The following is a 26,588-nucleotide window of genomic DNA, read 5'->3' on the forward strand; positions in this document are numbered from 1 at the left end:
AAACACTCTTAACATACAAGCTATGCCATTTGTAACAATACTGTCAAAAGCAGATTATTTTACTGAGGCAGCAATCAGAACAGTGCCAAGGAGCGATCCTATGGTCTCAGGAACACTATGGCGGAAGAATAAAGAACAACTATGAAGGGTCTGAAATAGAATTGACATTAATGGACAATAACTTGAAACTTTGAAAGACAAACCCAAACCTGCAATTCCATAAAAACTCGACTGACAATATACATGAGAAGTACACAAGATATATCCTGCAAAAGTCAAGAGAAATAGACTGGTGAATTATCTGAATGCCACACACTAGCAACTTTCAAGGGTTGTGCATGATAATAACGTGAACTGAGGAAGCAATTTCAATTTCTACCATCACCCGTGATCTTTGGAGGGTTAGAGCAACACCTTTACCCCCCATGTCCAGGAGCAACAGAGACATGCCTCTGGACACCAGGAGAGACTTGCTGCAATGGAGGAGCACTAAGGACAACGGCTGCCATGACCGCCGCTTCCCGCTGTCTGGACACTACCTGGTGGCAGAGTGGCTCCCGCAGGGTCTGATCGGACACTCCGTAAGATCAGATAAGACTGACAAACGGACCACAGGGCCCTTGGGGGACTTGCTGTGAATTAACGCACTCCAGCACGGAGACACTGGGATCTTGCCCAAGAGCCCCATAAAACTTCTGAGGCATTAGTGGGCCTAGCTTGGATATTGTGGCACGTGCCTGGGAAATAACCATCAGCAATAAATGGGAAAGTAGGACTGGAAAGCTAGCCCGGGTAACGCTAGTGGGCTTGCCTCAATAAAGCAGTGTATATTGTTTTTAGTGTGTTGTACTGTGTGTTAGAAGATAAATACTCCTTTGTACATAATGTTTTTTCTACAGTATTCTTGTGGTACAATATTTCTGCAATTGATATTCTGACATGTAACCAGCTAATGAGAGTCAGTGCAATCTTAGGGTGGCTAGCCATCCTGTATTTGTGAGGCTGTCAATGTAGTGAATTTGTAGCTTTAGATTTTTTGATTGCAAATTGCAGCCATCATCCATGTGATGGTGCGCAACGCAGCCATCCTCCATACTCTCACAAACTGGAGCAGGAGCGGAGCAATCGTCTCCTGCAGAACCGGGCCTATATTACGTTTTTTTACTTTTACTGTCTCCCGGCCGGCAGGGCCCAACGATGGATGGATTGGCTGCCTGGATTCCAATGATCTCATTATCGATCGCATCCCACCACCTCACTGAGAAAGACTCTACTCCCCTGGACCGATCTGGGCTCGCCTCGTACCACTCCTGACCTGCCTCAGTCAGACAGACTCACCTTTGAGACCTGGCCTGCAGCTTCAGAGCAGAGGCAGGCAGGCACGAGCAGGCAGCCGAAGACAGGGCAAGACTGGCAAGCCAGGCAGCAGGGGCTAGTAATAATTAGGTTATGGCCGGTGCGCCGCACGGTGACGGACTTCTTTCTCAGTAGTCTGGTCCTGAGATGCCTCAAGTCACACGCACTTTTAATTAAGCTGCGCAATGCGCATAACTATGGCATTGGTCACCAGTCCCACCCTATGCCCCACCCTGAACACAACGGCGACTGCGCACCGCACACCATTTAATTAATGAAGAGGCCAGGCGTGCCGTGCGCACTATTTAATTAATGAACACGGGGGCTGCGGGGTTCAGTAACGCCTGCTGTTAGTAACGAGGCTGCAAAGGGAGCTTCTTAGGTAAAGAGCTCCAACACCTCTTAGTCAAATTGGAGCTATATAATAAACATCCCCCCTCCCCCCCCAAAAAATGTTTAAAGCCAAAACACGAGAGAAGCCCGCGGAGGCTGGTAGTTGCAACAACAGACGGATTGCGCCTGCCGTATTAATGAAGTTGCAAAGGGAACTGCTTAAGTAAAGCACTCCAATCCCCAGAGTCGATTTGGTGCTATATAAATAAACCCCTCCACATTTTTTTTAAAAAACTAAGCCAAAACACAAGGGAGGCCCAGGGAGGCTAGGAGCTGCAACAACAGGTGGGGGGTCAACACAAGGGAGGTGCGGGGAAGGAAGGAGAGGGAGAGAAGTAAAAAGTACATATGCTATTCAGCAAGTGGTAGCTGCATTCAGCATATAGCAAGTGGGTTCCATACTTTGTTACTTGCTAATTTAGTGAGTAATTCTGCAACAATACATAGCGAGGATTTTGTAGGAGCAGAATGAAGTAAAAACCGAACGGGGAATAAACGGGGAATAAACAAAACAGGTAGCAAACTGGAAAAGGGGTAAAATATGGGGACATTGGAGCCACTTAAGCCGCATCAATTTCGCCACTGATGGAGCGAAAATGGGAAAAAAGGCGCCCTTTTCCTTAAACGCGCTGTTTTCATGACAGAAAATTTAGGAGATCAGTGCCAGAGCAGCAGAAGGGCCGCGTGGCCCTAACTTTGTCAGAAATGGGATTCCGTGGTCAGACATTAAATAAAGAGTGTCAACTCGGAGGGATTGGGCCCTGTTTGCTGACTGCCTGCGATTGAATTGCTAGTTAAAATTGGGTTTGAGTAGCAGCAGAGTCGAGGGCCTCTGGGACCCGGGTATTTGCTGCCGGATCAAGAGCCTTGGAGCCCAGGGGTTGTCAATTTGTAGGCTGTAAAATTTGCTTGTGCTGGGGCATGGGCTAGGGAATGTACATGTTGGTATTAACATCAAACATCCAAGAAACTGAATGGGTAACTTTTTTGTCGTTAAAATTTAAAGAAAACCCAACGAAGGCTCTTGGGCAGCAATTAGTTTCGAGGGATCCTTATATGAATAAGAGTAAAAATCAATGTCGTACTTATCCAACGACAACGGTCCCAAGGAATTCGGTACACTTCGCGACCACAGTTGGCTTCTACTCAGTTGAGGAGATAATCACCATTATTAGAAAGGGTAAAAATAACGGGGCACCAGGACCAAACGGTATCCCGCAAATTGCCTTTAACCAAGCACCAGAATTTTGGGCTCCAACGCTAGAAAAACTTTTTGCAGATGTTCAAAACTGTAATCGCATTCCTGAAAGTTGGAAAGGCTCTATCATCACGCCCATATATAAAGGAGGAGACAGAGATAATACTCTAAATTATCGTCTAATAACACTCCAGGACATAGAAGCTAAATATTTCGCATCACTCCTTCTAAAAGATCTGGTAAATTGGGCAGAAGACAAACTAATGATCCCAATTAACCAGACTGGATTTAGAGCATGAATTGGAACTATGTCAAACATACTGTCAATAACCATGATAGCAGAAAAATGCCAGTACGCTAAACAGGACCTTAACCTCTGTTTTATTGACCTTCAAGCGGCATTTGACAGTGTTGATCGTAAGCTACTATGGGCGAAGTTAAGAAGATGGGCCATACCGGAAGCGATACTTAGGGGCCTACTCTTGTTCTACTCTGAGACCTGGACACAAATCAAGCTAGGGGATGGGTCACATCTATCAAGAAAAGTTTATACATCGATCGGATTAAAACAGGGTTGCGTCCTAGCACCACAACTATTTAACTTATTCATCTCTGACCTTTCAGACAAATTAAACAACTGTAATGCTCATGCACCGAAACTTGGCAACCTCCAACTTACTCATATGGCTTACGCCGATGACATTGTGCTTCTGAGCCTACCCAAAGTGGGCCTGTCTAGATTACTAGCAGTGACATCGGAATTCCTGGAGGCAAATAATTTAGCTCTTAATCTGTCCAAGACAAAAACAATGTTAATAACCAACCGCAGATCTGCGCATCTGAATATCATGCTTGAAGGAAAACTCCTGGAAAGAGTATCAAATTACAAATACTTAGGATATTACATTGACGACAAACTGAACTTAAACGCTCAAAAAAAATACATGACGCAAAGAGCAGGTGCCTTAATATTTGCTTTAAGTATACTTGCAAAAAAGCTGGAAGGTCCTTCGTTTACACCCTTATTGACAGTGATGGCCACCAAAGTTCTTCCTACCCTAGCGTATGCTAGTGTAGCAATGCATGGCAAGGACGCTGTTATTTTAAACAACCTCATTACAAAAATCTATAAGAAGGTCTTAAAACTACCAAGCTCAGCTTCACCTGCTCAGGTGCGTCTAGAATTTGGCGTAATGAATGAGTCACTGGGACGACTTTACACAAGTATTAGAGTATGGTATCGAATTAAAATGAATTCCACAAATAATACTATGAACCGATTTCTGTGGCAGGAATTAGAAAGCCGATAGAATTCAGCTGCTAATAAATATTTGGCTTGTGCTTTGGAGCAAACATGCACCGCCAAACTTTGGGACAAAGATCTGCCAAATATCTCCTTTAAACAGGCACTAAATAAGGGGGCTAAATTTCACTCATTAATTACAGACAAAGCCATCTTTTCAGACCGCTCCCATTCTTGGTCTATGATTAATAGTTATAAAAAACGTACCCCGGCTGCCTATCTGGAAACAACATATTCGGTCTTCATCAAAAAGAGGCTGATGGCCCTGAGACTCGGTAAATTACCAACCCTGGCAGACGAACCAGTCTGGAAACGACCAGACTCAGATGTCTGTCGTCTATGTGGTATTACAAAAGAAAATTTACTCCATATTGTATGCCACTGTAAGACTCTGAACCAGGAGCGTACGTACTTTTTAAAACACATTTTTAGGGTCAAGAGACTACGTACCTGCAGGTCTGCCATTATTGGTGCTTTGGACTCAACATCCCCCATAATTAACTGCAAGCTGATAAAGTTCTTGATAGCTTTTGAAAAGCGTTTGAAAGCAATATGAAATCTTAAAACAAAAAGGCTTTTTTATATTAATGGTTGTTTTACTGACGTATAGTTGTTAAAAAAAAATGTGTTATCCTTAGAAATTTTGCTTTTTAAACCATAACTTGAAAAAAAAAAATGTTTTATTTGTTTTACGTAAAGGACAATTTTTCTTTTAACTGTTTGTTACGGTTTTAATTAACTAAACAATAAACGTTTATCACTTTGGGGGGGGATACCATTAAGATTGTTTGCAGACAGGCCAGGATAAAAAGCGGCTGCGTGCCAAGTGCAGTGGCATGTGATGATTGGTAGGGGGACCTCTTGTCAGTTATGCCCTGGGCCGGCCTACATATTACTTAACGTTTTACTTTTATTCCCGATTTTTCGTCCAGGCCCCACCTGATCCCCTCCCTGAGATCCAAATTATGATCTCATCCCACCCCACCCCACCCACTGAGACTCCTCACCACAGCACGGACCACTCCTGCCTCGGATCAGACAGACTCACCTGAGAGGCCTGGGCCTGGCCTGCAGCTCCTTCAGTGGCAGGCGCGAGCCGCAAGCGGGCAGCCAAAGAGAGCAAGGGCAAGGCTAGCCAGGCAGGGGCTAGTAGTAATAATTAATTTATGGCCGGGGGGCCTTGCACTGGCACAGTGACAGTCTTTCTCAGTAGTCACTTTGGCTGGGTCCTGGGTGGGATACCTCACTCGTCATGCTCATGCGCACTTTTAATTTCGCTTCTGCGCAATGCGCATGACAATGGTATAGTCACTCCTGAGCTCCACCCTATGCCCCACCCTGAAGACACGCACTCGTGCTGACGCGGAGACATCTGTGCGCTGCGAACCATAATTATTAAAGAGCCTCAGAGGCCAGCCCGGGCCTGGTGGACATGTGCACCATTTAATTAATTAAGAGGCCAGGCGTGCGGCACACTCCTCCTCAGGTATGCAATGAAAACTCCGGGATTATTCCTCCACCCCTCTTCATTAAACTAGTTCACTTCCCTTAAGGGGTAATTTTGATACTGATGCATGACACAAAGCGGGGACGCATTTACAAGAGGCAGGGCTGAGATATTGCTTTACCAGCCTCACTTCCCGCATGCTGAAGTAGTAGACAAGGTGAGGCTATTCAGCGAAAATCAAATAATTAACTTGTATGTTGTGGTGCAATAGTCCACCATTCAAGAAAGTGCGAAACACCGGGCACTGTGTGCGCCATTTAATTCATGAATGGCAGAGGCCCTTTGGCTGAGTGAGGGGGCCCCTGCCGGGAGCACGCCCACCACACCCGCAATGCTACCCGGGGGCTTGTGCACACCATTTAAATTAATCAGGAGGCCGTGCACACCATGGCTGTGCGTGCGCACCATTTAATTCATGAAAGCGCGAGGCTTGCTGATGATTGTTCCGCTGAGTGTCATGAGGGGGCCCCTGGAGCACGGGCCCCCCACAACACGGGGGCGGCGTAGGCCTGTGTTATGCCCCTGGTAATACCAACATTTTGAAAAATGAAATGAAAGAGGGAAATAATAGAATTCATTGATGTAACAGCAATATTATGTGTTTAGAGGAGTTCTGACAACTTTTTGGGCCATGCCACTACACTTAGTGCGCAATTGAAATCATACCCCTAATGGCTGCAAAATAACTGTTTAGTATTAAATGATAGCGCTATTTGGTGTTTAGAGGAGTTGTGACTAACCCTGGGCGGTGAACTCCGCCCCGCTCGCGGAGTTTGTGACGTTTTCTGCACTCCAAAAAACTCCGCTTCGCGTTGCAGAGCGGATTTTTTCCCCTCGCTCTCGTTCGTCACTGTCAAGTTGCCCACCCAGAGTGAGGAAAATCAACCTCCCGGTGAGATTTTTCCCCGTTCGTGATCGTCAACATCAAGTTGGCGAGTGCGAGGGTGGAAAATCAACATCCAGGCGAGATTTTTCAACGCGGGGGGGGGTCAGGCATTGCGAGTGGTCGCGTCTGCTCGCGACAGCTCGCATTGAGAAACTGCCTGTTCGCGTTGAAAAAGCTGCCGCTCAAGTAAAAATCTACTCGAGCGGCAGAAAAGGAAAGCAGGGACCACTTGCACTGTGCATGGTGCCGTTCACAATGACTGAACAGTGCGGACAAGCATCCGGCACTGTGCAATCACTGCGAAAGGTATTTTTCTGTCTTACTCTGCCGCTTGCGGAGCTCCGCGTAGTGCTGAGGAGTTTTTATTGCACTTCGCAGAGTTCCGCATAGTGGAACTCCGCGTACTCCGCCCAGGGTTAGTTATGAGAACTTTTGGCCCAGGTGCCGCTGCACCTGCTACAGCTGCACTTGCTACACCATTTAAATCATGACGCTATTACCTGTAAGGTAACTGCACTTGTGAATGCCAGTTTAGTAGTAAAATAGTGCAATGTTTGGTGTTTAAAGGGGTTCCTAGAGCTTTGGTCCGCAATGTCACTGCACCTGTTGAACCATTGAAATCATGACCCTGGTGCCTGCAATGTAATTGCACCTGTGACTGCCTATTTTGTAGTTAAATATAGTAAAAAGCGGTGTTTAGTGGAGTCTCTAGAGTTTTTGGCCCAGGTGCCACAGCACCTGCTGCACCATTCAAATCAGGCCCCTTGTAACTGCAAGGTAACTGCAATTGTGACTGCCTGTATAGCAGTAAAATATAGCAACACTAGGAGTTTGGAGGAGTTCTGACAACTTTTGGCCCCAGACTAATGGGACCCAAATAAACTAGTGAGTCATGGGAGACAACCAATGGTATGTAGAGGTAAGTAATGGGCTGGCTCTAAGCCACTTTTAAGATTTTTTCTTTACAAGAGATTTAGCAATTGTGTGCAAACAAAACCTAAAAATGGAAAGAAACCAAGATAGGAGATGAGTGCAAAAGAAGTGTCACTGATAATAGTGAGGTGTCTGTGATAACTATGGAGTGAGTAACTTAGAAAGATGGGGTGACAACAAGAGAAAGGTGTAAAGAGAGACAGGTGAGTATAGCATAAAGGAACAATTTGTGAAAAAGAAGCAGAGTGTCTATAAGGGATGAAAATGAAAAATAGAGATGGAAAATGACAGCAAGCGAAAGAAAATCTGAGAGAGAGTGGGAAAGTGAGAAAGAGGGAGAGTGATTTGGACATCAAGAAATATCGAGAGACAGAAAGCTGTGATAAAGGGAAAGAGGGAACAATTGTGAAGACAAAGTGAAAGACAGAGTGAATGCAAGGAATGAAGAGAGATTCCAAAAAGGTGAATAAATCCATTGTCTCTGGCTTATGCTGAGAACCGAGGATGCAGCTACAGACCAATCAGGGCTAGCATGCAGCAAATGAACCAACAGACCTTCTGTAGACTTGCCAACTTTGAAACAAGTTTTAGCTTATGAGGAAGAGTCGCAGCTCTGGAGTTGGAGCGGGCTTTCAGCCCATTACCATTTGGGTAAATATGAAGGGGGTAGGAAGGTAAGAAGAGGGGCAGGGCTTATAGCCTGGCACCGCCTGAGGAGACTCTCCCACAATCCACTACAAAAAACAAATTACAGAGGCTTGTGAGGCTCTGCCGACATCTGGAGAGGCTTTAGAGCACCTAATGAACGTTGGCTGTGCAGTGCCTGCACACGATGAGCTAGAACCCTGCTCTAAGCATGGGTTTCTGGTTCACTATGTGCACATCGAGTGATATTGGCTCTTCACCAGGAAACCATGTGGAGAGACAATAACACGGGCACAAAGTGGCACCATGTCAGTTAGCATTTCCAACTTCATCAAACGGAAGTAGATGTATTAGAACATTGGTATTTCAAAAGCTCCAAGTGAGCCTTGATATTTTTTGGAGCAGCACTAGGAGTATAGTTTTAGACGCGCTTGTGTTCATGGGAATTCACCATATTTTACTTTTTGATGTTAAATCAAATTTCCTCGCATAATTCCAGGCGATCTTGACAGTTAATGCCAAAATCATTATAAGGCCTGGAAGGGGTTTTGCCTCCAAACTGTTCCTTAATCTGGCCTAACATTTAATGAAGTGGATGCGCCTATTGGGTCATTAAGTAAGCCTGGGCGGAGTTTGCGGTGTTCCGCGAAGGAAGTGCGTTGGATAAATGCCGTTTGCAGAGATTTTCACCACCGGGAGTTTGACCGCACTGTGCAATCATCGTGAACGGCAAAATGCACAGCACAAGCGGGCGCTGCTTCCTTTCTGCTGCTCGAGAAGATTTTTTACTCGAGTGGCAGCTTTCTCAACACGAACGGACAATTTCTCAATGCGAGAAATCTAACCACCTGCATTGGGAAATCTAGCTAGGAGGTTGATTTTCCATGCTCGCCAACTTGACATTGACGATCGCGAACGATGAAAAATCTCACCAGGAGGTGTATTTTCCTTGCTCGCGCTCACAAACTTGACGTTGACGACCATGAGCGAGGAAAAAAACTCCAGTCTGCTGAGGTTTTCGGAACTCCGCGAGCTACACCTAATGCGGAGTGCTAAAAACTCTGCAAACTCCACCAGCAGAGCGCAGTTCACCGCCCAGGGTTATCATTAAGTAGGATGATGAGCAATTTAAAAATCTAAAATTGAACCTTTTGTCTTCTTAGGTCGATACACTGCCATTAAATGAGTGCCAGCCAGTGGGACCCATTATTTATAGCCAATGCAAAATCAAATCTACGGTGGTAAGCACTACACAAGAGGCAAAAGTAAAAGTTAATAAAACAGGCAGCACGTGAGGTGTTATAGCCTGTAAATCATGAACAGCACTGGTGGGCTGATAAGCACCTCGGGGAGGTTGTTGTGCTATACCAGGGGTACTCACAAACTTTCTGTCGGGGGCCAAAATTACAGTTTGGTTAGTGGCCGAGGGCCGCACTGGTAGGGGTGGAGTCAGTAGGGACGGGATCAGTGGGGGCGGAGCTAGAGTAAAAAACAAAAAACTTTTTGTGAAGGTTTTCCGGGGGTGGGGGGGGCAGAATTGGGGGAGTAGAAAATATATATATATATTTATGTAATTCATGCCTTCTGTCAATTTATTTAACATTTTGTATAGTGGCACACGTGGCCTAGGATGACTCAGTGTGATGGAACAGAGAGAAATTGAAGGAAACATTCTGAATGCTAGGGGGCAGCGCCAGATGTGTGGGGTGAGCCTAGACCCGGCAGTCGTGGATTACAAGAATGCAGAGATATCGGACCATGAATACCGTGTATCAAAACGGCTAACACACAAAGCAGAGCTTTGGACAATCCGCGGTACAGGATGGGGGTATTCATGGGCTAACTTAAATTAGTGAGTGGGAAGAATGCATGCTCTTAACGTTCATTTTCTGAGCAGGCCTAGTTCATTTGGTTGATTTTTCCCAAGAAGAATACTTCATTGGAATCCCAAAAAACTGAACGCGGGTGCACTGCTTTTACTATTTTCGGTCACTTTGGGTCTTTCATGGCCTCTTATTCACAATATCTTTGATGCTTAGGTCTACTTCTAAAGAGCACTCTTGAATCAGCCGTGCTGTTTGTGATACAACACTTCACCCTCAAAGATCAATTCAAGTTCACATGTTTATAGATTCGAAGAATCGGTTAAAAATGGAATTTCAGAGACGGTTGTCAAAAATACGACAGGTCATAGTCAGCTAACAGTTTATACCTGGACTTTTAAAAAACAGGCTTTTAAGCAGAAATGTGTTAACGAGACTACATTACGCAAGTCGAATCGTGTTAAATAAACGTAAACAACAAGTGTTACATGCAAGAGTTATTTTCCTTTTAAAATCCACAGACTTCCAACAGGAGCGCAGGGGAAAGGACCATCTGCTCTGAATTAGAGGCAACATAGGCTCCTTCAACACAGTGACCTGCGAGGAGCGGATATCACACTGTAGCAGACAGTTTGATTTGGGAACCCTATCAGAGGGCGGGATTCCAACATGTCAGAGGCAGGAAGGCCAATCAGAGGCAAGCAGTAAGCAGAGATGATGGCCGCAGGAGGAAATGTTGTGAATACGTATTAAAGCGTATTCACAACGTTTGCTCCAGTGGCAATCTTCCCTGTTTACTCCAAGGAAGTGTACTGTAATCGAGTGTACTGTAATCTCGATCAAGGTCCGCGGGCCGCCAATGAAGGCCGGGCAGGCCGCCAGCGGCCCGCGGGCCGTACTATGAGTGACCCTGTGCCATACCATCCTCCGAGCCTTTGCTTTCTTGGAGTCACATGAAAGGCTTGCTCCCCTGAAGCCTTCTCTGTTCCCAGAGCATATGCGGTGTGAGCTAACAGAATAAACAATGTATTGTGCAGTAACATCAATTTAACAATTAAGCATTTACTGGAGGTGTCCCCTGCCTTACATCTAATCTCATTGTGACCTCTCCTTGTAATGAATTATTGTGCTCCAGATTTCTCTTTTACCTAGGTCAGATTCTGTGGCAGGAGGGACTTCTCTTTGCAGGGTCTATTGTCCTCTAACACAGTGTGCTGTGACAGCCTCTTAGAAGAAAGCTTTAAACAATGCTTTACGGAAGGTGGGGCTCAGGGCTGATAGCGAGGTTTGAAACATGATGAGTTCCAAGCCTCATGTAAAAATAAATGAAAAAAAAACAAGTACCATGGGAGTGGAGGGGATTTGGCGCAGCGGCCAGAGCTGCTGACTCGAGAGCTGGGGATCCCGGTTCGAGTCTTGGTGGCGCAACATCCTGTGATTCTGGGCAAATCACTTAATCTTTCCTGGTGATAAGTCGTGCTATATAAATCTGCTGCAAGACATAAAAGCAGAAAGAGGCAAAACTTTGTCAAAAAAATAGTTCCTCCAAAGCGGATGCTAACAGTATTTTGGCTGCGAAAAACTAATAAGAGATGCAGAGGACTAACAATCATTGGTAAATGAAGGACAATATGCTACAGCCAATAGAAATCGAGGAAAACTAAGTGGCAAGTACAGGAAGCAATGAAAAGCCAGGATAGAGAGGGGTGGGATGTAAGCCCCTTTTAAGTTTATTTAAAAATCAATAGATTTCACACAGGTGATGGAGCATCTTAGTATAATTTACCTGCTGATTGGATAGTGTGATACTAATACATACTTAAGAAACAGGACTAACTATGTGACTTGTAAAACTATGTGACAGTTCATCCTGCATCGTAAAAGCATGCAGAACGGTCGCAAGCCGTATTGAGGTGAAAATTATTCATGAGCGAGCGAGAAAGAAACTAATAATGTTAATAAATGTACGATCAATAATGTGGTATGAAAAGCTGTACATTTCATAATGTGTGACTTAATGATGTAGCCTTTAACAAAAATGATTATGAAAATGTTAAAATAAGTGCTCATTTAGTAGATAGTTGAAAATGAATAAAATTATTTCTGCTCACATATCAGTACTATTATGGAGAACCTACAATTTCTAAATGTCGAGAGAAACGTGCTTAATCATTTATAAATGATTTGCAAATGATTTAATGTTTAATTGAAGATAAAATGGTGGTTGCATATTAGTTTCAATGAATGGTATAATCATAAAAGAAATAGAAACATCTTTATCCATTTAAATATTTGATATCTTTTGGTATATAATAATGATTTAGCAGGTTTTCAAGTAGTCCTTAAAATGCATTTTTCATCATTTCCTTCGAGTAAGACTAGAATATGCTGACCTGACATTACTGCCCGTTTTGAGAACATTGCTGAAGTTTCTTTCTCTAGTTTGCAAATAAAGGACACTCTCCCGGCTCTGTACAAATTGTTTTAACCTTTTTGTAAGCTCAGAAGAGAGCGCTTGGGAATGGATATGATAAGATACAAATGAATTACCTATATCCAAGGAGGGATGAAATCGAACTTTTAGTAAAATAATGAAAAGTGATTTACCTGTATAAAATTGATAACCAATATTAAATGAATCTAATGTATTTTTGTGCCTCAACCATTCAACTTAAGACTAGATAAAGATTTTGCTTGTTATGACTATTCATGTGTATGCCAATTATTAGTGTTGAGTCATTCGATATTTCCGTGCATACTGCAGGTTAGAAAGGTACTGCTTTATTCCAGGTCCTCATGAAGCAGAGCCCATCCATCTCTGATTATCCAAGACCATATTAGCTCAATCAAAAGATACATCAGAGGACCCTTGTAGTAAAATGATTTGGATTAGTATTAGTTATGTAGAGTTTACATGGGCCAAACTCTGTGGTATTTTGTTTGTGGTAACTGAGGTTGCGTATGAGAAATATTAAACGTATCTTCCGCTGCATCACAGGCAAAACCTAATAAAAACTGAATGGCAGTTTGAAACCACAGCCCAGGAGGGGAAAGCAATGTCTGCAGTATTAGATTCACAGTCTTGGTCATCGCTGGGCACACAGGGTGAGGTTTTTAACAGGGGTATTGCCTTTAAAGTTCGAAAATAATATTTAAAAAATAGTCATTCCTAATTATTAGTTCGAAAAATAAATACTTTAAAGATGGAACACTTCCCAAAGTGTTTGATCTAAAAATGTATTGCAATAAAGATAGAATTAAAGGGGTGAAAGGGTTAAAAGTTAGGTTTTAAGGGCATACGGGATAAGGTATCGGGTTTAATGGAATGGAATTAGGGAATAGATAGGGACATATGGTGTTTGAGTTATAGGATATAGAGTATTGGGATATGACGCTAGGGTTTAAGGGTTAACCATTAAGTGTTTGCAGTATATGGTTATTCGGTTAAAGATTGGGCTAAGTGTGTAAGATTATGGGTATGGGATTAGGAGTATGTAATTAAAGATATAGGATTAATGGTTTAGGAGACGGAGTTAAGAAGCTAGAGGTTGAGGGTATTGGTTTTACATGATAGGATATGGTTATGGTTAGGGCTTTGGGGTTTAGGGTGTTAGGGATAAGTGATTAAAGGTTGTGGTTTAAGTGTAAATGCATAGGGTATAGATGCTCTAAGGATTAGATTAGTGGTTGGGGTTAAGGTTTTTTTTATATAGGGTTAAGGGGAAGGACTGCAGTTTTACTATAGAGGGATAAGGGTTTGCCGTATGTGAATTGTGGGTGTGGGTATGCAGTATACTGATGTAGGATACTAGAGTTGTTTTAAAGGGTTATAGTTAAGGTTAAAGGATTAAGAATATATGTAAAGGGTTAATAATTTGTGGTATAGGGTTATGGAGTTTGTGTCAAAGGCTTAATCGTTACGATTGCATTTGTTTAGTATCACCATGGGAAATGTGTTTAATTTAAGGGTGTTAACAACTGCTACACTTATGTTTAGTCTTTCTGTTCAAGCCTAAAAACCAATTTAAGTGTTGCTTTTTACAGTACCACTGCACTTAATTAATTTCAATTCAACATGCTAAAATGTCGAAGTTATGTGATTAAAAACACTAAAAATGAACTGGTCCTAATTTTCACTAAAACAATAGAATTAACCAGGCGCAACGGTGCAAGGCACTGACAACAGTCATGCACGTGATTACCATAGCAGGATATTTCTCCTTCTTCAGGATGATATCCTGTGCAGCATAATTAGGAAGCAGTTGCAAAGATAGTGGCTGTCTATATTGTCTGACGAGCCCCACTGCAGCATCCACTGAAGCTACTGGGACAAGAAAGATCAATTTTTATGTAAATGAACAAGGGTCTCCTTTGAGTGCCCCTTCTGAAAATATGTCCCCTTTTCACAGAAACTGTAGAGCATCTTCCCGTGAAGTCATCACGATCAAAGGAATGATAGGGCGAAATCAGAAAGGGGGAGGGGAGGTTGCTCTTTCTCCTTATCAACTTTAATGTAGACATTGTATTATTTTGTAACACAGCTTTCTCTATGTCTTTCATCAAACCCTATAGCCTTACGTGAGAAAAGGAGGGGATCATCAGCATGTGAAGGTCCGGCAGGATCCACCTACCTCTCCCTATTCCAGGAGAAGATGGATCATGGAGGCATCTAATTATGAGAATCTAGCACATACCTTCTTTTATACATGATCCAAACTAGACAATCTGCCCTTTTGGACCAGCAAAATGCACTCTCCGATGTATAGCAACCTGCCCTGACTGATATGGGTTCATAAATAATTTTGCAAAAGTTGGGTGAGGGGCACTCATTTCAGGAAATTCAACAAATTAATGTAAAATCCGTGTCCCACACGTGTTCTGCAAATTTATTGATTTGTGAGGTCAATAAATGTCACCTGTCGTGCACTCTACATTAATGTCTCACACACGTCTTCATATTCTCTTGATGCTTACTGAGCTCTCCTATCTTGCACCATTCTCCATTGGGTTTGCACCAGAAACTGGCACAGTGCCGCTCCACTCTCTATCTGCTGGCACACATGTTGGCCAGTGAATTTATATAAAACTTTTAAATAAAAACAAAGGAATTAACTGCAAGGAGTGCCCTTCACCCAATTTTGCATAATCATAACTCCTTTTGCGCCTAGGTCACGTCATACAGACCAGCAAGAGAAACTAAAGGATGTACCTTGTCCCTGCAAACAATGAACAGGTCTCAAGCGCTCCATCTAGTCTGAGCACAAACCTGATGCATCTGTGTGCCAAAAGGAGTTAGAGAGGTTGGCCTGACCTAAAATGGCAGTTTGATACAGTAGAGTGATGTATTCATTTGTACAGCACCTGTCCTGTCCCCAACCCTCCCAGTCAAACGACATACTCTAAACTCAAGCACAGAGTGATGCATGCAGCTACCGCACTGAATGCATAGTTGCAAAAGCCAAGCATCACCGTCAAGGCAGACCCATGCTTAGTGCACATGCACTCACTAAGTCCAGCCATGCATGCCAGGAATTGCAACCAATCCTTGATGCTTGACTGAACACACTTATCTGGTTTTTGCACCAAACCCACTTCAAAATCTCTTTCTGGAGGTTCTCCTTCATTCCAGCACTCTCAATCATTTGTGCCATGACAACAAGAAAGCCTTCTTCAATTTAGCAAAAAGCTAAAACCATTCATTTTCAGCACAAATGTATATTCTTACGTTTTCTCCACTGTACCCTTCTTATGTCAGTCTTCCCCTTAGGACAAATCACCCCTTTTAACTATACATGTACGCACTCATTAACTATGTTCAATCTGTAACTTCAGCTGTCTCAAATAGATCTCAAACTCTAAATATAATTGATTTATTTGATTTCCACACCATTTTAAAAATGAATTTCATCATATTTCCTCCAAATTTTAGTTTTTTTCTTGAGTTGGTTACTTGTAAAGCACAGTAACACCAAAATGGATTATGAATCTTGCCATATAAAAATGTTAAGTAAACAAATATATAAATAAATAACCCCCTGCCTCCAGCTCAGGGCGCACATTTCAAAACACCCCTGTATGAGCTTGATACTGGCTTTAAAAATGGGTTCTACATGGCAGGTGAAAATCCACAATAGGGTCAATGATGAACCTATAAGCTGCTTGCCCAGCAGTGCAGGGAATAGCACGTGATGATACAAGAAGCTCTCAGATCAACAGGGTCAGCATCCCAGATGTTTTCCAAAATAAGGCCAGTGCCCATTACCAGGCCTTTATCAACCATACAAACATTTCTCCCAAGTGAAATTGACAAAACTGAATGTGGAATTACTGAGATATATATACATTTTGATGACCATATCCTTTATAATATAGAAAAGGGAGAAATAATTTTTGCAGGAATAGACCATAATACACAGTTTCAAGACTCAGACTCCGACGCCATAGGAGTTAACCACATTTTGACACCACAACAAGTAAGACTGTTACTAACCTCTTAGCTGGCTTATTCACCAAAAAGGTTTTTCATTGAGGTGACAATCCTGTTGGTCTTCACTCTTTTCAGGTCATTTGACGGTTTTAGAAATAAATTTGAAAGTCTCCTCTGCATGCATTCAGTTGCAGGTAAGACGTTAGAATAATGTGTGCAGTTTGGCATTCAATTGCTTTGGGTCATTTAGTAAAACATAGTTTTGTGTTTGTTTCGTTTCAGCAAGTGTTGGTCCTGATGGGAATCCCCACATGTGAAGGGATTCGAAACGCGTAGACCTTTTTTCGCTTCTGGCCAATCATTCAGAAACAATAGAATACGGTGTACCATAATTGCGCTAATTTATGCTTGTTGATGGCCCTCTGTCCATTCACTGCATTTAATTATTTTCTCTGCCATAAACAATGTCTACTGAGCACGTTTGATGAGTATGTATGAGTGATTGTTGTATGTAAGTGGTGGTGTCGCAAAAATCAGTATATTTAAATGTGGATATTAATGTTGTATTGTTTTTTCCTCCTTTTGGATATGTTATAAGTGTTATATTGAAATCATGTTTTGCTAATTGGAAAAAGACAAATGTATTGTATAAAAATATTTTGGATTAAACCCAACGGAAAAAGTGGTTGCTAGTGAAACTGTTTTATTCAGTTCATGGTCCAATCTCTATTAGAATTAAGTGCAGCATAGGCACCGTTCTTGTTTTTTGGATAATATGTGGCTTGGCCTTGCTGCTACACAGCCAAAACCCGAGTTTGTTCTTCAGGAATAGACCAGCAGCATGCTTGTCCTTAGTGTGGTCACACACGTAAAATGGAACCTTTAGCTGCATAATGAAATACATAACACACAAAAACATAAAACAATTTTTTTTAAAATAGTTTGAGATAGTGACTACTTCTTTGAAAGTGTTGAGGTGTGTATTTGTATTACCCTGTAGACATATAGTTCCTCAGCGTCAGTGAGGGCTTCTGAAGGCACAATTTCTTTCAGCGCCATCAATACTTGCAAACAATTCAGGTATCCGTCTCCATCAGTATCTACCTGGAAAAGATGGTGCAAAGTTAGCTTTCAAAAGTTCGGATTTCTCAAGTTTGTGAATACTGCAATATTTACAAAACATTCACCACATGAGAAAATGTGAAAGGCAGTTATTAGATATTGGCAGTTTTGTCAGAATATTGTGTAGAAAAATATCGTGCTACAAAAACAGTGTAGCCAAAACTTCGAGTTGTGAAAGTAAGTGTGTTTAAATAAGTATAAATATACTAATCTGAATGCCACCTACATGTAAGCCTGAAGACATATACACCATCAAGGTACATGGATGAGGAGTTAATGATAGTAAATCAATACCTACCTTCATACGTTTACGTTCATGACTTTATGGTAATTGATAAGAGAAAATGCCCCTTTTTGCATGGCCACCTTCATTTTTTTGCTGACTTTTATTGCTGGTTTAACACTTTGCACACTGGGACAATGCTGTCCAGTACACAGGGCATGCGCTCTGACCCCCCTAAAACATGTTAATATTGGCTAATCCCCATTTGACATGTTTCACTCACTGGTAAGGCCAGAGTAAATGGTGTAGAAACTACACGGACAGCATGGAAAGGTAAATGTTGCCTGTGGACCAAAGCGCCTATTATGCTATCCACTACACTGACAAGAACAACATAGCTTCAGGCCTACAACTGTAGCAGCATGACTGCTGTCCACCCTATTAAATGAATACTTTTGACAGGGCAAAACACCTTCCTTTAAATAATAAAATGTGATCCTTGTGTAGGCCTGATAGACCAGAAGATAGGGTGCATGCTATTTAAAAATGGGACACGTGGATACATAAGGGTAACATCCCTAAAGGGACTATCACCCAAAAGCTATTTTCATTGTAGAAGGCTCTGGCTGTTCCCTCAGAGAAAAAGTGGAAAGCAATATTACATTTTAATTCTGCTATCTCAGCTTGGGAATTAGATAGAGAAATAGTTCAACCTCTATATTTAATATTTATCAAAATTTCAATTCAATGGTGAGGCCGGATTTGTAATAAATATTTAGGAAAATAACTTTTAGAAAGTTACCTTTTACCTGCTGGAAGCCCGAGGAGGCTCATTTGCATTAGCTCTCCAGTAGCTGCCCAGCAGCTTGACCTTAATGAGGTGTGAAAACTGCACACATAGCAGAGACAATGTTTTGGATATAGGGAGATGTTTTTCTGCCCCTTGGAGGAAAACCAGTTTGCAGTCTGGGTGTGCCCAGTATATCATTATCTTGTAACGGGCCTGCTCTTTTACAAGTGAATGTTCAGTGAGACCAGGAGAATGCAAACCATTGCTCATCCAGCCAGGCTGACTCCAAACCGAGTAAGAAAGGGCCTACCCCATAAATGATTTTGAATGATGACAGAGGTATGGGCTACTCATTTCCCTAGGCGCACCTCTAGGTGGGCACACAGGCTCTGCAGAAGGGATAAAGGGCTTTTCCTTCTTGTATTTTAGGAGTAAGGTACACCATGGGGTTGTTTGCAGTAGGTCAAAAAGGAACTGTTGAAATATTGGGTAGAGTTGCCAGTGGAAACCTTTAACCCAATGAATATGGAGTAGCAAGGCGTGACATCGACCCACAAGCTAGAACCAACCATAAATGTAGCACCCCAAGGCACCCTCTTAGGAACACTCTCTGGACTTGTGGAAGAACAAAAGAAGGGCTGCACCGACTGATTGAGACCTGTAAGAAGACCTGAAGGGCTGGACCTATTCCCACGTGTACCCAGTACAAAGAAGTTGACTTCAAGGGTCAGTTGGTGGACCTGATGTGTAGCTACAGGGACACAAAAAGAAAGCAGCAGGAGGCACTTTTTCTAAAGTTGCAACTGGATCTGGACTGGACCCTGCTGGTGTCCTCTTTTGGAGTGAGCCCTGATCGATCCCTAAATGCTGTTCCTAGGGTGCTTGGACACTTGACTGTCTGTACTTGTCCTATAATCTCTGATAACCTGTGGGATTTAGACCTTTTTTTAAACTTGCAGCCACCTGAGGACTGGGACCAACCACTTGAGCTGTTCCTGCCAAGGCATGACTTCATTGAGCAGAAGAAACAGGTTTTTCCTGCTTGGAGTTTCTTCTCAGCTGCAAATCTGTTTAAGCAAGCCCTGGGTGAACTCATTGTCAGACATAGGCTGCAGACTTCTTGATTTCAACTTCCATTTCAGAGGCTAAATCCTAGGTAAAATCTTTGACCCAGATGAATCTGCTTGGAGTATCTGACCTGCACTCCTTTGAGGTTTACCAGAACTTACCTACTCCAAATAGGTTTGTGAATGTATTACTTGTGAAGGGCTACCATTCACAACAATTAAAACATTTCTTTTTTACAGTTGAGATTTTAGCTATGAAGTATTTGTAATGCAATTTTTAAAATATGATATTCTGGTCTTAAAACGAATTGACAGCATTTATTATTCAAGCCCCCAGGATTAAAATGTAATTCAAACATTTTGCCATCCTCAAACACACATCTGTTGGACTTGGTCCTGTCTTCCCCGCACTTTTTGCCTTCGCCCCTCTGTTTTATGAGCCCGTTTTTGTTGACTTTTGAGAACGCAGGGGCATATTATCAAGCCAGGCGATAAAATTATCGCCGATTTAGCGGTAGAAAACTGCCGCTAAAACGTCGATAATAGGCTTGATAATATGCTATATGGAATCCCATTTGAAGCCCATGTTAGATGTGGAGGACGTCTAACCTGGGCTTCAATTGGAATTCCATAGAGCATATTATCAAGCCCATTATCGCCGTTTTAGCTGCGGTTTTCTGCCGCTAAGGCGGCGATAATTTTATCGCCTGGCTTGATAATATGCCCCGCAGTGCTCTTACCACTGCTAACCAGTGCTAAAGTGCTTTTGCACGCTCCTTCAAACATGGTAAAATTGGCTTACCCCCAATTAGCACATTTCATTTATTTATATTAAAGTGGCACTACATGTACCTGGGGCCTGTAAATGAAATGCTGCACATTTATTGTGCCACCCATTCAAGGTGGCTTTGTAAACATGTTGCAGGTCCCCCATTGCTTCCTGTGTGTGCAGTTTTAAACTCCCATTACTAAACTAAACCTTTTGCGAAAGCCTAAACTTCCTTTTTAATACATAAATGTCACCGGTAGGCTAGGCCCTAAACAGCCCATAAAGCAGGGTAATGTGTAATTAAAACGTTTGGACATGTACTTTTAAGTTTTACATGTCCTAGTGATTAAAAACGGACAAATTCGTTTTTCACTACTGTGAGGTCTGCCTCTCCCATAGAATAACATTGTCTTGCATTACATTATTATATTTAATAAGTGCTAAATTTTAATTGAGAACAGGTAGGAAAGTTGAGTTTAGTCTCTAAACCTTTGTCATTTAAAACCCTCTTTAATTGTAAGGTTGGATTTAAAGTCTTAATTTTAAAAATGACGCTTTTAGAAAGTTGGATTCTTGTCCTAAACATTTGGTGCCTGCAGCCAGTGCCCTGTCATATGACTAGGTGTAGCTGACAGGTAGTCTTTGTCTATTACTCCCATACTGTGAAACAAAGGCGGAATATGTGTTGTCAGGATGGGTCATTTTTTCAGGATGAAGGTGAGTAGCTGTCACCTACCACACTTGCACATTACAAACACCCTGTCTCAGCACACTCACAAAGGGTTTCACAATAGTCTTTATTCCCCCAGACATGCTGGGGAAACCGCAGGGAGGGAGTAAATTCCAGACACCTGTGCAGGGTGGGAGGACTCCAGAAGCTTCTACAACTTCAAAGTGGGCACCACGTATAAATGGTGGACCCTCAGACCCAACTTTTCCGATTACTATGCATGAAAGGTAACATGAGCATACCCTCCCCTGTAAGTTCCGTGTTTTGAAGCCAAATCAGAAGATCCAAACCGGGGCACAACGCCCTTGTCAACACCACACTTCTCAAAGCATATTCCCTTCATTCAAACCCTATTAAACACTGAAAAAAGTGCTTAAAAGAATTTCAGAGGCACCTCTAAAAATTATAATCAACTTAAAAAAATGCTTTGTTAAGATCCATCTGTAAAAGTCCACACTGGAAGCTAGCAGCATTAAGAATCTACTTCAAAAGCTTTAGTTGTTCTTCAGTTGATCGCTGCCACTGCTTTAAATGGAAATGTAGAAGTGCTGGCACTCTGTACGCAGAGTAGCTGTTTGCTTCTGAAAGGTGCAGGTAGCCTTCCATTAAATGTATTGTAGCAGTGTTGAAAAGTTCAAGTACTATCTCTTTCATGTTAAAGAAGTGCAGGTACTCAATACCGAACATTACCTGCCAATTTAATGCACTGATAGCGGCATTATAAAAGGCTGACACTACTCCCCCAAACATTGCCCTTCTCAGTCAAAGAGCCAACGCTCTGATACAGGGTCCTACAGAACAACTGACTCATTGCACCCCAGCTACATACAAGAGACCCTAAAATACATATAAAGCAGTGACTATTCAACTGAATATTATGACACGTATCCGTGCACACTTAGTGAAGATCAATTTATTGTGTTCACAAAAGACACAGGATAAAATTATGAGTGGGCGGAACTCACATAGATTCACTCCATGGAATTCTGCGTAGTCGCATAAAAACTCAGCGAGATTCTGCGGAATTCCACAAGTGGGCCAAACTAGGCATGTTCTGCTGGTTTTTAGCGCCGGAAGCTTGTTCTGCGCAGTTAAAACAACGTGAATGCCACCACATGGCCCTCCAGAGGGCGCTGCTTCTTTCTGCCGCTTGAGTAGATTTTCTACTCAAGCTGCAGCTTTCTCAACGCAAATGGTCTCAACCTGCCGTGGCCAACCGCGTTGACAAATTCCTCTGGGAATCTTTCCAGCACCAAAAAATCGCACTATGGTATTCAAATTCTCTCTCGCCAACTTAACGTTGGCGAGCTGCCCACGGGAAAAAACAACACTATGTGGCGGCTGGAGAAGTTTTACAAGGACTCCAAACCGAACACGGAGTGGAAAAAACTCTGTGAACTCCGCCGGCGGAGCGGAATTATTCACCCATCCCTAGATAATATACAAAGAAGCACAAAGAATGGGGAACAGCAGCGAAAGTGGATGCCGAGCAATTAGGAAGAAACAAAAATACAATGGCTGCAAGGGGTGAAATGGGTAATATGTATATATTTTGTTTACTTAATTTAAAAGTGTTTGGTGATAATATCCCCCTGTGATGCAATGTTGTGGCGCATCTCCAGGCCTAAGACTCTGATGGAAATAATTATTTGCGCTGCAGATTATTCTTTTTTGTGTTGGAAAAATGTGAAATTATTTTTCAAAGAACAAATATTAAAATCTACCCAATGTCAACGGATTTTAAGTGGCACAAAATACATTTACAATTCAAAGTATTCCGATTTAAGAAGACACTGATAGAAGCAGTCATAAAAGCTTTCCGGTGAAAATTATAGTCGAAAAAGCAGGCGACTATAAACAAAACAAAACCAGAGATCAATGAAAGGTCACTTCTGAAAAAGAGTTTTCCTCCAAAAAGGCAGCCCCTAACAGCCCACCCCAAATGGATGTCCTCTGAATCAAACATTCAGATAATAAGACCCTTACAGCCACTGAGCAGTTAAATTCAATAACGTAATTTAATTGTCGGCGGTCATTAAAGAGGAGTCTACTCCCCCACCATCCACCCGCCCCCTCTTAGGCACTGCCTTTGTATCTAAAACTCAGTCTGATCAAATCGCAGATTCAAAGAGCTCTAATATGAGTCTCCGGCATCATTTTTAATTTACTGTAAAGCTTCGCGTGTCTGTCTATCAGTGTTTAAGTCTGAATTATTGTGGACGTGTGTACATATGTTTGAGCGTGTGCAATTGTTTTGGGTGTAAATATGTATGTTTGTACATTGCGCGCTACTGTTTGCATGTAAGGCTGAGGGTGTTTCTGCTTGTGTGGGTTTATGTAGCTACTGTATGCCTAATGTACGTGACTGTGTGTTGTTCAGGGTGTGGGTGTGTATTAGTATGTACCAGTGCTATGTCTGCCTCTGTGACTTGGAGGGTATATTTAGTTTTGTATTTGTGCATGTATCTGAGTCTATCAATGGGTGCATGTAGGCCGAGTTCAGTGCTTTTTTCCATATATAGATGTGTAGTTTGTGCTGCGTCTATGTTTCTGTATTTGTTCATGGTATATGCCTGTGTGCCCTTGTCTTTGTGCATGCGACTAGGCATCTGTGTTTGTGTGTTCGGCATGTGTTTTTGTGCAGATGTCTCTGTTAGTGCGTGTATGTGTGTTCCATTCAGGAGGATTTAAAGAGTACTCCAGTGGTTGGGGGTTGGCTTTACTGATAAAAATGTATAATTGCCCAAACTCTTTTCAGTAACATTAGAATAATGAAAGAATGCAGAAGTTCCAACTATATCACAACACAAAAAAGCGAAGTTTGTATGCAGCTCTCTGATGGCAGTTCAGAGGTCACTGTCCTATGTTAAGATAGTAACTTCTGAACTGCAAGTAACACAAGAATATCTGTGACAGAGGTAGTAACCCACTGAGCTATTCCCATAAAATTCAGTTTATCTGCATTTAAAAACTACCAATAGACAAATGGTTGCTCTGCAGCAGGATCGTAAATCACTAGTTATCTTAACAGTTTTTTATTGTTGTTGTACATCGGTGGCAGACTGACTGCGAGGGCCAAGGCTTATGTTTGGGTGGGCCAGGCTCATATTTGGGTGGGCCTGGCCCACCCGGCCCATCCTCTAGAACCGGGCCTGGAGTGTCTATGTTTGCTTTTTGGGTGGGCGGTCGTTGTGTGACTTGTGTATCTGTGTGGGACAGTGTATGATCTTATACTGGCTTAGAATCGGGCCACATTCGTATAGAAGGACGGGGGGGGGGGGGGGGGGGAGACTTCTGCGGGTAGAAGAAAGCGTGCTCCACTTCTAAGGTTACATTTGATGTTGGAGTAATTCATGGGCTGCATGGCGCGAGCCGCGGTGCCCATTACTTCTGCTCAGCTGTCCACAGACACAGAAGGGGAAAAAAAAACGGGGCAGAGAGAAAGAAAGAAAAGGCGTCTGATTTTACACTCACCGCTTCAAAAGCTCTTTTGTACTTGGCCAGCTTCTCCTGGCTGAAGATGCAGTATTTTGCCAAGAAGTCGACTGCAAAAGAAGACAAAAGTAGAAGAAGCTAGTGCCAGTTCCCTTTCACAACTACAAACGACATCAATATATAAAACTCGGTTCATTATGAGCGCAACAATAGAAACCTTGATTTGGGCATTGAATCCGTCCTTCCTGGTTGAATTTTGATTTAGGGTGTCGGGTTCACACACTGGCACTTTCACCTGACTCTGGGCAAAAAGTCATGCCTACTGGAAAGAGTGATGCTTGGCGCACACAATACATGGGACCTCTATATGCACAGAAGTATATCTGCTAATAGAAATATGTTGCTTTGCTTTCTTTGCTCTGTGTCCCTTTTTTGAAACAAACATTATCGCAGATGCATTCCTGTAAAGCAGCTCTCAGCAATAAGTGCGCGATAAATTTACAAACAGTGAGATTTTTTCTACAAAGTAATTCATCAAAACTCACAGTCACAAGGACGTGTTTTAAAAAGTCTGAAATGTGTTTATCCGAGTTCAAAATAACGCAGTACGGAACGAAATTTGAAGAAAACGGCTCAAACACAGAATACACATGATGTTAAGATGGTATGAGTAGACTACACTGTCCTAATAGAGAGTGAAAGTTAGACCTATGCATGTTATGCTGGCAGAATCCCTTTTAAAAGGCCACGGGACAAGCAGGGGTTATTGGGCTCTACCACGAGGTTGTGGCCTTTTACCCCTGCTGTCCTGAGGCCCGACTTACTGTGGGCCCAGAGTAGCTGGACCAAATATTACTCCTACAGCACTTGACTCTCAGTGGCAGCGCGGGTCGAGCTGCCCAAGGCTCTTCAGGAGGAGGTGGGTGCAAGTTAGGTGTAGGCGTAGACTCAAAATACCCATAGTCACCTCAGTAATATGATTGTGCAGTCCAATATTTACATTTGGTAAGAAAAGCAGTATTTATTATACATGCAAAACATAACACACTAATTATTCGAAACATAAGGTTTCTCAAGGATAGCGCCAGTGTTTGCAGTGCTTCTTCTTTGTGTCCCCCCCCCCCCCCTCCTCCAAGCTAACCTGGCAGATCTGTGAAGGTGACCACACAGTCGCTGCCTCATCCTAGCGGTGCACATCCAATCTTGGCTCTGGCCTTGAAATTTCAGCTCTTCTGATGCTAATATTCAGAGCTTGCATAGGTGTGAAAAGGACCTGCAGCCCTGCTCCAGTCTTACCCAACCACGATCTTTAGAAGTGTCTGGAACATTTTCCTATGCCCCAGTGACAAACACCTATTACCAGATCCTCCCGCCGGTGGCGGGACAGCGCCACAAGCCAGTTACAGGTAATGACAACTTTCTGGTGCAGCATTTTCTTCTTCCTGATGGTTCCTGCCGGTGAGATGGTGGAGCAGTGGCGATACTGCAGGTTGACTTCGGACCTTGATCCTAAGTCCTTCTTCTTATTGCGTGGACCCCTCTGATATGAACGATGGCCTCAACTGTCCTGGTTGCCCACTCATGCCATATGATTCTCATAGGCTCAAGCGAAGGTGCCAATGAAGTCGGTTGTACGGGACGATGGTCCCAACAGTTTCAGTGGAAATTACAAGAGGCCACAGCCTGCAACTTCACAGCAGTGCCGAGGGTGATTATCAACTTCTGCAAGAGTGAAGACGGTCCTCTCGCAACACCCGTCATGACTGGTTAGAGATTCACCCACCAAGATCCGCTCCTGGCGTCGCTTCCTCTAGGCTCTCTCTTCCTCCTTACAGAGCACACGTGTCTCATCAGTCAGGCAAAAGGTTGGTGCTCTAGGTACTGAGCAAGTGTTCTTGACTTTCTGGGTGGTGGCCCCTCACCCAGGTGGGAGACTGGCAGACTTTGGTCCCAGCCGTGTTTGCAGCAGGTCGAAGTCTTG

General features: G+C 42.9%; 1 protein-coding gene across 1 annotated transcript in view; it reads right to left on the bottom strand.

Moving 5' to 3' along the window:
- Window positions 1-26,588, bottom strand: part of LOC146855440 (uncharacterized) — an 896,684-nt gene that overhangs the window by 532,835 nt on the left and 337,261 nt on the right. Inside the window, exons 4-5 of the mRNA XM_085651140.1 lie at window positions 24,647-24,717; window positions 17,465-17,575 (exon numbers count right to left, since the gene is read on the bottom strand). Of these exons, the coding sequence (XP_085507266.1) occupies window positions 17,465-17,575; window positions 24,647-24,717 (182 nt within the window). The remainder of the gene's footprint in view (window positions 1-17,464; window positions 17,576-24,646; window positions 24,718-26,588) is intronic.

The sequence above is a fragment of the Triturus cristatus genome, chromosome 4_1 (genome assembly GCF_964204655.1).
Source record: "Triturus cristatus chromosome 4_1, aTriCri1.1, whole genome shotgun sequence".
Taxonomy (NCBI): Eukaryota; Metazoa; Chordata; class Amphibia; order Caudata; family Salamandridae; genus Triturus; species Triturus cristatus.